Source organism: Chionomys nivalis, chromosome 10 (assembly GCF_950005125.1).
Source record: "Chionomys nivalis chromosome 10, mChiNiv1.1, whole genome shotgun sequence".
NCBI classification, from domain to species: domain Eukaryota; kingdom Metazoa; phylum Chordata; class Mammalia; order Rodentia; family Cricetidae; genus Chionomys; species Chionomys nivalis.
In genome coordinates, this window is record NC_080095.1 from 78553657 (window position 1) to 78567202 (window position 13546).

Genomic DNA, 13546 nt, shown 5'->3' on the forward strand with positions numbered 1-13546 from the left:
ATCTCTAGAAATTTCCATTTTTCCAGTTTCTCTGGGGACAATTTTAAGGGGAAGAGAATTGGAAGGAAGGAAGTTGGAGGAAGGAAGTTGGAGGAAGGAAGTTGGAAGAAGGAAGTTGAGGGAAGGAAGTTGAGGGAAGGAAGTTGAGGGAAGGAAGTTGGAGGAAGGAAGTTGGTGGAAGAAAGCTGGGCTGTAGAAAGTTGCGGTGAAGAAAGTTGGGGGAAGGAAGCTAGAAAAAGAGCAAGAGAGACAGATTGTTGTCTACTAGGGATTAGCTTTGCTCTAAAATGGCTCTGTGGTTTTTACCTCTTATGACGCAGGAGGGAGGAGGCAGGAACAGGTTTGTTGGGTGTCTCTAATGTCATACTCTATTTGCCTTGTCTTGATCAGCCAAAGGTAAAAGCTAAGAGCTTCTTAAACCCTCCCATGATTCTTGCCCTTCATCATGTGTGATCCTGCCCTCGTTGTCATTCTCTTCCACTGATACCCAGTGCGCGTGTGAGAATGCTTCTGATTCCTTTTAGGGATATGTTCTCTGGCCTACTGAGTGCAGTTCCTTCATGAATGAAGCTAGTGGCCAATGGGTGGCAGATAGGATGATCAGAAGTCTTCTGAGACAAACAAGCTTCAAAGCACAAAAGATCAGGGCTGCCCCAGGCTTGAAAAGGAAAAGGCCATCTGCTCTGTCCATGGACAACTTCTCATCAGCACTACTCTGGGCAGGAATTCTTCCCCTTAAGTTCATCTTCCAGAACAACTATATAGACTTCTGTGAGAGTAATCAATGATTTCACTGCTCAGTGAAGATAATTTCTCTCACTCATGGCTTCTATAGTCCCTCTTTCAATTTAGGATTAACTGGTAAGTAGTATCTTGAAATTTTGCTAATAGTGAGATAATTTCAGTTTTACCCTGGGTTATGGGTACAGTTTTAAGTAAAGAGAGCATCAATGTTTATTAATCTTCTTGCATGTGAATTTTTTTGTAGCATTCTATGAGATACTGGGAAAATATTTCAAGAAAACAATCAGGTTTTGGCTCAGGAACTCTGTGAATAGCACAGAAAACACAAGTGAAACCCAAACCACGTTAGCTTTACAACACAGGAATAAAACACAAGAGTGAAGAGGGAACCGTCTTTGGAAATTGTGCCTGCATGGCATGGAATCGCTTTGTTTGTTTGTTTGTTTGTTTGTTTGTTTGTTTATGACAGGGTTTCTCTATGTAAGAGTCCTAACTGTCCTAGAACTCACTTTGTAGACCAGGCTGGCCTTGAACTAACTCACTGATATCTGCCTGTCTCTGCCTCCCAAATGCTGGGATTAAAGGTGTGTGCCACCAATGTATAACGTGTGTGTGTGTGTGTGTGTGTGTGTGTGTGTGAAATTGCAGTAAGATAAAAAAATATCTACATTTAGATTTCATTTGGTTAAAATTTGTTGTGAGGGAATAAACCATATTCAAACCTAAAGATACTTTTTAATTGATTATGGTAACAACTATTTGAAAATGGCTTAGGAAAACAGCTTTTATTTTATGAAAATTTCAAAGCCTCCCTTCCATTAGAGAACTGAACAAAACAAGAATATTGACATCACTGTTGGCTGAATGTAAGGCAGCCAACAAATGCACAGGGACAATATACCCCTGTCAGCAGCAGCCCCACACTTCCTTCTTCCCATTCCATCCAGAACCTCTAGGGAATGCAGAATTGGAGTTGTAAATTTCCGTTTTCAAGATAGTCATACTAAATCCCGTTTTATAGATGACCTTGGCCTCTCATATATCCTAGCATAGAGAGTAACAATTGCAAAAATTTCTTGTTGCATATCTATGCCAATAGGTTATGTTTCTGAAAAATTGTATTCATACTTTCAGTAAAATATTGTTTACCACTCATATTTAATGGTAAAATGTGAATGTTTCCTGATATAGTAAGTAATTTCCTTTTGTGTCCCAAGACCTTCCCTGCTTCTACATGGTGCTACTTACAACCATATGGAGCAGATGACCTGAATTTCCTGAGTTGTTTGTGAGGTCTGTTTTCTCAAGCTTTGCAAAGGCTGCATATGAACTGGGCTGATGTTTATTCATTTTTAATAGCAGAGGAAACGCTCATTGAGGAATTCTCTGAGCATTTTTGCTCTACAAAAGAACAGAATAGCAATATAGCATTAGTAAATAAAAACGTGGTGGCTAAAATGGGCACATGAAAAGAAATGCAGCAAACTTTCTATAAAACATTCTAAGCCTAACCATGGTGTATAGAATAGAGTAAACGAGACGGAAGCAACAGATTTAGATACCCAGAGCACAGGAAGGTCGTCAGAGGTTAGGTTAGACTCAGGGTGCTTCGGTGGTGTGGTAGTAGATGACAAAAAATGCATGTCTGAAAAGAACTGGGGTTTGTAAATGGAGATTCTTTTTAGAACACGGGAAAGAAAGTTAAAAATGTTTGCTTTCTAGTTTTCTAGTTCTCTTATCTTTTTCTATGCTAGACCTATTCACTAATTAATTACTGACATAGCAAATTATAGACAGTCCAAGTGAGATGTGTGTGTGTGTATGTGTGTGTATGCATGCTCTCATGTTTAACTGTAGGGGTTTGCTCCTCTATATGTGTGTATGTGTGTGTGATCTCCTGTTTATCTTTATGGGTTTTCTCCTCTGTGTGTGCGTGTGTGTGTGTGTGTGTGTGTGTACATGCTCTCATGATTATCTATATGGATTTGCTCCTCTATATGTGTGTGTGTGTGTTTGCTCTCATGTTTATCTTTATGGGTTTGCTCCTCTATCTGGGTATACAGGCACAAGGAAGTCAGAAATCAATGATCAATGCCTTTCTCAGTCACACTCCATGTTATTTTTTGAGACAGAGTTCTCACAAAACCTAGAGTTTGGCAGTGCAACCCAACAGGCTGGTTAGTAAGCTCCATGAATCCTCTGTGGTCACTGACTCCTCAACACGGAGATCACAGGTACTGCTTGTACCATGCTGTAACATGAGTATGGGGAATGAAGAAACTCAGGTGTGCATGCTTGCAGGACAAGCACACTAGCAACTGAGGCAGCTCACTAAATGCAGTTTCTTTACAACATGAAGCAATTTGGAGTGCTGCTCATCACAGAGTCAGAACCGCAAATGGCCATAGACCTGTAGATTCAGGGAGTCTTTTCTCTATCCTGTGAAGATCTGAAGACAATGGACTATCAGACTTGGACATGAAGGCATGGGGTCATTATTTCTGTTACTTTCTATGCTTAAAGTCAAAAGTAAGTACCTATCTTATCAGGAACGTCTAAGTATGACCGATCCTACATTCATTTTCCTTAACCAAGTGAAACCCACTTTGGAGGAACGCACTCATTTGCTACATGTGTTACTATTTAAATAATTTATCTAAGGAAAACATTGTTTGAAATAGTTTGAAAGCAGCATAAGGTGTTTTGTTGAAACTATTAAACCAAAGTCATGCTTTATAGATACATGTTAGGAATATTGTTGTTGCAGAACAGGAAAGAAAATTTCAGCCCAGACTCAATTGATCGTAATTTCTTAGTAAGTCTGTGGGGTAAAGTGAGCCCGTTTCCCTCGATGTCAGAGATTCATGATTTTATGGTGAAAATAATCCAATGGTAAGCTATTGTACCTTTAGTCCCTATGATACCAGAAAGTATTGTTTTCTTATGTCTGAGATGTGGTCTCAGAAGCAATCTGTGCTTTGATGCAGACAAATCTTAGCCTCCAAACTGAGGCAGTCGACCCAGTAAGATACCATTGTGTATCCTCAGCATCCAGTTCCACACAGTTATTCTGTCACTTGTCTTAACAAGATCCACAAAACTAAGCTGTAAGCAAATACAGTGATCAATGCTCAAGAACATTGTGTTTGTGGTGTGTGTGTGTGCCTGTGTGTTTATGCATGTGTAAGTGCATATGTATGCATGCGTGCATGTGTGTGCATGTGTGAGTACCTGTATGTGTTTGTTTGCATTTATGTGTATGAGAGTGTATGCATGTGTGCATTCATGTGTGTGTATATGTGTGCGTGTATGCATATGTTTGCATGCATATGTGAGTGTCTCTATGTGTGTGAGTGTGTGTGCATGCATATGTGTGTGCATATGTGTCTCTGTGTGTCTGAGACTGTGTGTGTGCACAAGTGAGTGTCTATGTATTGTGTGTTTATATGTGCGTGTGTGTGTGTGTGTGTGAAGGTCAGAGGACAACTTTGAGGACTACTGTGGAATGTGTGTTTAAACTCAAGTCTTCAGGTCAGGCTAGCACAAGAAGCATTTACACACTGATGCACTTTACTAGGTCTAGATCAATGTCTTATCAGTTAGTAAAGGTTGTAAAATGTTTCTTATATTTATCAAATTAGTATCTTCAGAATATATAAAAATCTAAATTCTAGATTTACTTCCAGATCTTCAATATAGGACCTGTGAGTGTTGAAGTGTATGGAAGACTGCTGTAGATAGGGTACTCATCTAGACTGCTGACCAAACAGAAAAGTGCATTTATTTAGCAAAAATCTATTGATTTTTAGATTTATACAACACTTAGCTCAAAACTGTTGCTCAGTATGTTTTCAAAACGTAAAATATATAATTATATGTTCAAAACAACATTAAAAAATTTTTCATTTGGAATATTTAAAATATGACCACACTGACCCTGTCTGGAAAATATCTAGTTAATGGATAGAAGTTTCTGTCCTAGTTTTAATTATTGAAAGGTAAATAAAGAGTAGTAAATATAGTCCGAGATTTTATGCTGCTTCCATTGGGACAAATTCAAACATATTTGCCAAACATTTCAAGTAATTTGCCTCTAACATCTTGTTAGAGCTTCAATAAACCCAGTTGTCACAATTTTGGGGGGTTCTTTAAGATTCTAGTCCCATTACAGTGTCTAATGCACATTTATCCATTTGAAATAGTATATAAAGGTTTATGTTGGCATTTTAATGGGGATTGCATTGAGTCTATAAATTGTGTTTGGTAAGATTGCCATTTTCGCTATGTTAGTCACATCAATCCAAGAGATTGGGAGATTTTTCCATCTTTTATCTGCTACAATTTCTTTCTTCAAAGACTTGAAGTTCTTGTCATACAGGACAGGTCTTTCACTTTCTTGATTAGAGTTGCACCAAAGATATTCTACATTATTTGATATTATTGTAAAAGATGTTGATTCTCTAATGTCTTTCTCAGTCCGCATGTACATAGATTCCTCACAAAGTAAGATACTGTCCAGTTGAACTTAAGACCTAAATCTTATAATATTTTTCAAATATGTTCAGTGTTTTCCCATGTCCATAGGGATGAATATCCATTTCTCTTATTGATGAGTTTTGCCTTTTTTGTGTAAAAGTAAGTAGTATCTTTGAGACCTAAGAAATTTAGTCAATATTCACTCATGTTTGTGGAAGAGTTTCCAGTTGGTCTTCAGCAAGATCGAACAGAGTATAGCAAACTCTAAATAAACATCCCACTACTGATGGGCAATAGAAGTTCATGTCTGTGATTATTCTTTTGCTGTGAACTGTTCGATAACTGAGCACCTGTTGAGCATGTGCAAGGCATTTTCATAATCTCCAACATGAAAAAGTCTTGAAAGCCTCACACACTACTAAATCTGATGACTGACAGGAAATACTTTGTCTATTTTTGTTTAGTATCATTTTAAGAAATATCTCTCTAGATAATTTTAGGTTATGAATATATCTCTCTGAATACTAATAACCATACATCTAACAATGTATGTGTCTCTAGTTTCTTGATTTAAACTTGATTTAAAAAGAATACCATTTTCCAACATTCTGTTATTCATCGGAATTTATATTCATCTCGCCACCAACAAAATGTTTCTCATTCTCTATTGACACAGTAGGACTTGATGTTTCATATTTGATGTGATGAAATCTCACAAATGGCTCTCGTTCAGTGGTTAAATGATTATTCTTTTGCTGCATTGTGTGAGACCAGCCTGGGGTCCTCTAATTGATCTGACAGCCTTCGGTTTTTAGAGCCAGAATTTTCATCACTATTGCTTCACTCTCTCTTTGTGCACTAGTAGGCTGTAATGGTTATATAAATGAAGCAAACCTAGAAGAGATTTTTAACCTGAAAAAATTCTATTTCTGTGTGTATACATCCATCCCGAAGTTGCTTGTGCTAAATAATTTGTATACATGATTACCTTGAAGAAAACAAAGACTTTTGAAACACACTTGATGCTTCTTGGCTCATACATTTATTTCTATTTCCTGTAATCATTGATATTACTAACCCCTTCACATCCCATGCATCACATAGATTGATAAACATTCATGAAAGCTATATATTTGCATAACTTTTCATAGAGAATTTCAGTATTTAATTTACTACATATACATTTTCACTTTTGAGACAGTGATCAACACAAATTGGCAGCCTGTTGACTTTTTCATCTCCTAGACTATTTCAAATGTCAGCAGTGCTTTTGGAAAGTGCCATTAGGATAGGATGCCAGGTACCATTGTTGAAGGGTACCTTAATAATCCCAACTTAAGAAGAATTAGCCATGCTCATACACTGATTGTGATGACATGACTTTTTTCCTGTGAGTTAAACTTCATGCTGGGTTCTAAGTCTAAATTGTAAGTGCAAGATGTATTTTGTCTGGATTGTCTGAGCAGAATGAACAGAAACCATTATGTAAGAAACTCTTTTGTAGTTATGAATGTGTTAAAGGGAAAGCATATCATGGAATTTCTCACATTAATACAAGAGAATTTTCCAGGAACTGAAACTATTGAATAGTGTTTACAAAACCTAAAGCAGCATATTCTAACGTTCTATCAATGACAGTTAAAAGACAGAAGCAGGTACTGTGGCCACATTTCTCGACCAAGTGCCCTTTTCTACACCATATCTTGTCACTCTTCATCTTCCAAAAAGTTCTCTTGCTGTTAAACTTTCTGTATCAATTTATTAAAAAGTGCATGTAAAAATATTTTAATGTTAAAATGTGTGTGACATCTACATGTGATGACTTTTTTTGTGTGGTATTCTTAAACACTGAAGCTTCTTTAATCACTGTTTATCTTAGTGAAGATCTTAGCTGTACCAGGGATATTGTCTTAAACCATAACGCTATGGATTAGAGAACGTTTTCTTCTTTCCTGCTTTACTGTGAATCGAACCTATTATCTTGCACATTGTACATTGTAAGAAGACAAGAAGTGCATTCTAGAGTGCTTATATAAATGCTCAGTACTTGATTGTGAAGATAGCTTAGAAATACATTGTTCTGAAGCCTAATGGTAGGGTGATTTTTTATTTAAATGAATGTCCCCATCATGTGTTAATACTTGTAAAAAGATCTACAGAAGGGATAGAGATATAACCTAGTGATAGAGCCTTTGCCTAGCATGAGAGAGTCCCAGAATTTGATCCCCAGTGCTGGTGATACAAAAAGAAAAGGGAGAACAGAGATAATTCTTGTGTAAAAATAAAAACAATTTTTCGGGTAGTTATAAATGATATAAATATGCTGCTTGTAACTTTGTACTTATTGATAGTAAAGTGCCAAAATATATCCACATAATATGTTTATAAACATGGTTCCAGCTGCCAACAGTAATTGGAAAGTGTGGCTAAATGTCAAGAGGGCAGTGGAATTTTAAAACACCAAACACATAAGAGAGAACCATGTTATTTGTTTTTGTTTATTTATTTTAAGAGATTTTAATTTTATTTTTATTATTTTATTTGCTATTTTATTATTTTATTCATAATGTTGTTTTTATTATTTTATTTATATTTTTATTGACATTATTTTTTATATAATACATTCTTATCTTGGTTTCCCTCTCCAAGTCCTTGAGATCCTTCTCACCTCCCCACCGACCCACCCTATGCCTTCTTAACTCTTTCTTTAGGAAACAAATGAACAAAAAGTCTAAACACATCAGAATAACTTGAAATAGATGCATACACACTAACATTAAAACACAAAATCAGAAAGTATATACAAGTATATACGATAAAACCAAAAGTAAGATAAAAGAACATGCCCAAACAAAGCAATATGAGAGAAAAAGTCTATAAAAATACCATTGAGTTCATTTTGTGTTGACCATCTACTGCTGACCATGATTGAAACATTCAGGGAGACTATTACAGAACACACACACAAACACTCTCTCTCTTTTCATTGCAGACAGATGCGAATTAGAGATAGCTTCTTCTTTAGGGATGAAAATCATGTCTGCTTCCCTATCTCAGCACTAGGACCCGATCTGATTTAGGCTTGTTCATGCATGCTGCCACAGCCTCTGTGAGGCCCACTGTATGTCATTCCTGTTGTGTCTGGAGACACGCTTCCTTGAAATGATCCATCATCTCTGGCTCTTACAATCTTTCTCCCTCCTCTTTAGCAGAATGTTCTGGGGCATGGCAGGAGAGCTTGGGAGAAGACCTCTCATTCAGGCCCGAGTTCCCCCAACCTCTCACTCTGAAATTGTCCAGGCGTAGGTCACCATGCTATTTCCCATGTGCTGCAGAAGGAAGCATGTCTAATGATGGCTGAACAAGGCACTGATATGGGTGTAGCAGAATGTTGATAGAAGCCATTTTACTTTTAGCTTCCTTTGGCAGAAGAGTGATATTTGGTTTTCTTCTAGGCTGAAAGATTATCTCGTCTCAGGCTCCTGGAGTCCTGAGAAGTATCAGGCATGGGTTTCATCTCATGGAGTAAGGCTTGTATCCGATTAGAAAGTACTTACTTGCTACAACAATGGGAAACCATTTTATTTTGAGAGTATTTGTTTCTAATTCTGTATTTTGTTAGAAGAAAATCTAAGTTGCTATGATGTTGAAAACAAGGAAGGACAGAATGAGATTTGGAAAAAATGTATTCTGATCATGGATAAAATGTTGTCTGTTTCTTTCCTTGGAGGCAAATTTAGATGAAGTTTTGCTTCTGTAGAGTTGCAGAGAACCGTGATATAAAAATTGCTTTAAGATTCCGAATCCAAGGTGCTTGGTATGTTTTCATCTTACATGAAGAATTTGAGAAAAGGGGGGGGGGGGAGGATGAAGAAAAGGAACTTGGATTCTAGCTGCTGCCAATCCCACTAGGAGACTGCCTCACCTTTCTCCAGAATGCATACTGACATTACAGAATGCCTCTCAGTGTTTCTATTGTAGATTCCTCACTGCACAGTTAAATGGCATGGCACAGTAGAGCAAGATTTTGAAAAATCTAACAAACAATAACATAAGGTAGAAATGCTGATTATAAGGAGGGCTCGTTCAGTTTAGTGGCTAGTTGAACCTCTACATGCAATTACAAAGTCACATATCCCAAATAGCATGACCCTCTGAAGATTAGGTTGAAGTTTAACAAATATGATTATTACTTGACTAATCAGAAAAAATGAATGGAAAATTATAGTGAAAAAGACAAACGAAGAACAAGGATGAACTCTTTTTGATAATGACAAGCTGATCAATAAAACTAGTACATTGCCAATTGTTCAGGTTATAGTTTTGTGCTCACATGATATAAACAAGATTCTCCTGAGGTAGAAGAACCTCAATGAAGAAAATGTCTATATCAGATGCCTATAGGTGAGTCTGTGTCATTTTCTTGATTGATAATTGCCATAGCAAGGCCCAGCCCACTGTGGGCACTGTTACTACTTGGAAAACTATGTTGTGTTGTATAAGAAAGCAGGTCAAATAAGCCATTGGGAGTAAGCCAGTGAGCAGCATTATTTTTTGATTTGCTTCAGCTCCAATCTTGCTTCTCCTGGATAATGAACTGTTACCTGGAAGCGTAAGCTGAAACAAACCTATTTTTCCCCAAAATACTTTTGATTATGGTGTTTATTTAAGCACAGAAACCTCATTAGGACACCAATCTTACAAGTTTTAAAAGCCCAGGACTCATGCACCTTCTAAACTATCACTACAGAAAAATTCTCATTAAAATCTTGTCTTTTTTGTGTAAATAGAAGTATCAAATTGAACATAATGACATACTCTGTACATGAACTTATGATTCTATAATCCTTGAATTTTGATTTGGATACCTTACAGCAGAAAATGGAAAAGTGTCACAGTCTTCAATGCTAAAATTCAGAGAATTAAAAAAAAATGACCACAAGTAGTGTCCGACGGCCTTGAGTAGATGATTTAGCCCCCTCAGAGTTCTGCAAAGTGGTTTTGCAATACCTGTTCCTGCAATAATTTAGAGATTCCTTTAAATATTGCTGATAGAGTTCTGCCCTCTAAACAAATTCTGGTCGTTCTGGAGGATAAGCAGGACTAAGCGTCCCTGTCTTCATTGCAAAGGCACTGTGCACCTCTCCATCAAAAACGGGGAATTGATGAACCTTATTTTTAGAGCTAGTCTCCAGAGGGAGAAAAGTAGGGACAATTAAAGTTCTTCCAGTCGAGAGCCAGCATAAATTACATGGAATCACTCAAGATCAATTTATGATATTACTAAGAGTGGCATGATCTGTCATCATGCATTAGTGCTTGCCAGAGAAAATAGGGCTCGAAAATTTGCAAGGTTGAAGGTGAAAAAATGACCCATCCCATGCACAGAGGCCCTAGGCATATTCCCTATCTGAGAACCACATCCATATTCAAAGGGTTGGAAATTTGTAACATGAAAATACCTGCATTTCTAAAAGAAAATTAACTAAGTCATAGTGAAAAAATTTAAGGTAGAAAAGAGAAAAGAAATACATTTGAGTTTATTCAAAGAAACCTGAAGTGCACTTCAATTATTTTCACAATTAAACTCATTTTAAACTACCCCAAAATTCATATATATTCAAATATACCCACATCATAGAACTATGCTGGTATGCTAAATAAATATTTGAGAATCCATAAAAATTCTCTTTTCTTTCAATTAATGAATGATGCAACTTATAGCATAGAAATTTTGGGGAATATATCATACAGGTCTCAAGAATTTTAATTTTAATAATACATTAACAGTTTCAGACCAGCAGAGGGCTCTCTCCTGCAAGGTGGGTCTATACCTGGGAAGTCCAGCAGGGCCTGTTAATGAGGCACCAAAGTAGGATTTAATATTTGTTATTGACCTCAGAATTTGCTCAAATCCTGGGTTTAATTAAGAAGTATAAAAACTGAATGAAGCAAAGCCAAACCCACTTCTGACGCTTGAGATATAATTATTAATATTTTCATCATGCAAAGTTAATTTTCTTCTGCTGTTCCAGCTTGAACAGTAAATGTGCTTCAGCTCTGCCTCATGAGTGCACACAGACTCCTGCAGCCGGATTCTCTCACAGCTCCCAATGGTTTCTTTTTTATTCAAATCTTAAGTAACATACTTATAAAGTGGGGCTAAACGACTCGTTAGTCTTCTTAATTCAGTGATGTGTGCAAGTAGAGAGTAGCGGAAGTCATCAATGTAGGTGAGCACTTTTGATCTGCACTGTTAAAATGGTCGGATAAATATTGGATGAAGGGAACAGTTTTTTAAATTATTTTTTAAAGACTTTTTTTTTCAGTTCTTTCTGAACTCAGTTCTTATCTCTGTCAGTTCTTTCCAAATGAAACACATAACAGATTTCATATTTCAACAAGCAACACACACACTGCTTATGTCACTTCTGTTCAGAAAATTTTATTAACATTTTTTTCTGTCAATTTGAAATAGCATGAAATATAATGTACTCCTCAAGCTGCTGGAACAAGTTGACTCAACATTTTGGAAGGATGTATGTTACACAAACTAATTCTTTCCAATTCTAACATTTTAATCACATTGATGTATTTTTAAGTAATGTGGCAATATAAATTAATTGTTTGCAAAGACAAATGTCAGCTCATGCAGCCTCCAACACATTTTAAAGACTACAGAGATTTAGGCATAGTTTCAGCAAACATTAAAGAAACAGTTGTCAAACCAAGAAAGACAAAGGTAATTTTCAATGTCTTAAATGTTTACAGCCCAACCTTTCCTTTCCATGGTCATTGCTACAGAAAAGAAAAGTGAATACAGTCTCAACGTATATAAAATAATTTGACTTTTAGTAAGCACAAATAGTATAAATCACTTTAATTTCAACATTAAAACAAGCATGAAAGCATGGGTAAATACGTACTTTCATTTCCATTGACTAAGTAGTTCCTGTAGGCAGTGTCTGCAAGACCACAGTCTTTATGTAGCAGTGACATGCCATGGACAACCTGAAGGACGGAGGGACCTGTGTGCTAGGGCTGCTTCCGAGATCCTGCGGTGAGTTGTCTCATGCTTCTGACTCCCCAGAAAGCAATGCAAACTGAAAAGAAAATCTGAAGGGTAAAACAACAAAACGTTTATTCCACCAAGTTAAATTATTTTTCTGGAAAAAAAAAACAATAATTTCACGCAGTGAGATTTCTTAAACAATTTTTAGCAAGTTTCTTAATGATAGGATTTAGTCAACTTAACATAAGGCATGCTATGAAAAAGTAAAAATGAGAACAAGAAGTTTCTTTTTCCTCTTTTTGGTTACTCTTTCATTTACTGATTTGGGTTATTTAAAGATAGAGAGGCCAAATAAACTGCATACTGAACAGAAGAGAACAAGTTTCTTCTACGTGTACGGCAGCCAAAGGTTGTGTGTTCTATGCTAAATGAGACTTAGGAATAGGGGAGGGGAAAGCTCTGTTGAGAAATCCTTTTCCTCTGAGGTGATACAGTCTACCCAATTATGCATTTCATCCAATAGGAATAAAATCCACACAACTCTGCCTAACTTGCCTTCTCCATCTTTTGATCTCTCATGGTGTATAAAAATATAGCTACAAAATTTTCCTTAAAATTGATATCTTGATTTGTCACAAATTTAGAAGTAAGAAGCACACAGCCATTCCCAGCAAGAATAATGGCTGTAGCCTTTCTGCTCTGCATAATCTAAGTACCATATCCCGCCATGCGTCTGTCTCTGCACAGGTTGTGGGCTGTGAGCTTTCAGGTTTCTTCTATGTTAATGCTTCCCTTGTGCTCTTGTTAAGCCACAGGGCTGCATTCCTGATCTCCACTCTAGGAAAGTTCTAGACTAATGGCGAGTGTTCGATGAAGGTGAAACAGCCATACTAACTGTAGTAAGTCTGTAATAAGCCAGACTTACTGTAACAACTATGTGGGTCTCCTCTCTGTATCATGTCTCTCCATATGTATGTATGAACTGTGCAAACTTCCTCTCCAAGCTACAATACTACCACTTACTTCTCCCCAGAAAGTCATTTACTATTTCTGAAGAATGCATTAAAATATACAATGGAGAAATGCTTAAACAATAACTCGTATTATCAGAATATGCTGGCATGAGGTACTTAGGTCATCAACTGAGACCAGTCATTAAATTACCCCAAATACCTTCTTTTTATCAGGTTAAGAAAAATGAAATAATGTCAGCAACAATAAAAATTAAACAAAGCACATTTTGCTAAATGTTAGTGCTTAGATGTTATGCATCCTTCAACTTCATTTAAATCTCCTGGTTGTTACTAGATGGTC

The 13546-nt window shown here is 36.7% G+C and overlaps 1 protein-coding gene across 1 annotated transcript in view; it reads right to left on the bottom strand.

The window, feature by feature from the left end:
* Window positions 1-11685: 11685 nt before the first annotated feature.
* Window positions 11686-13546, bottom strand: part of Agmo (alkylglycerol monooxygenase) — a 256686-nt gene continuing 254825 nt past the window's right edge. The window contains exon 13 of the mRNA XM_057782897.1: window positions 11686-12336. Coding sequence (XP_057638880.1) covers window positions 12256-12336 — 81 coding nt within the window. The 3' untranslated portion in view covers window positions 11686-12255. The remainder of the gene's footprint in view (window positions 12337-13546) is intronic.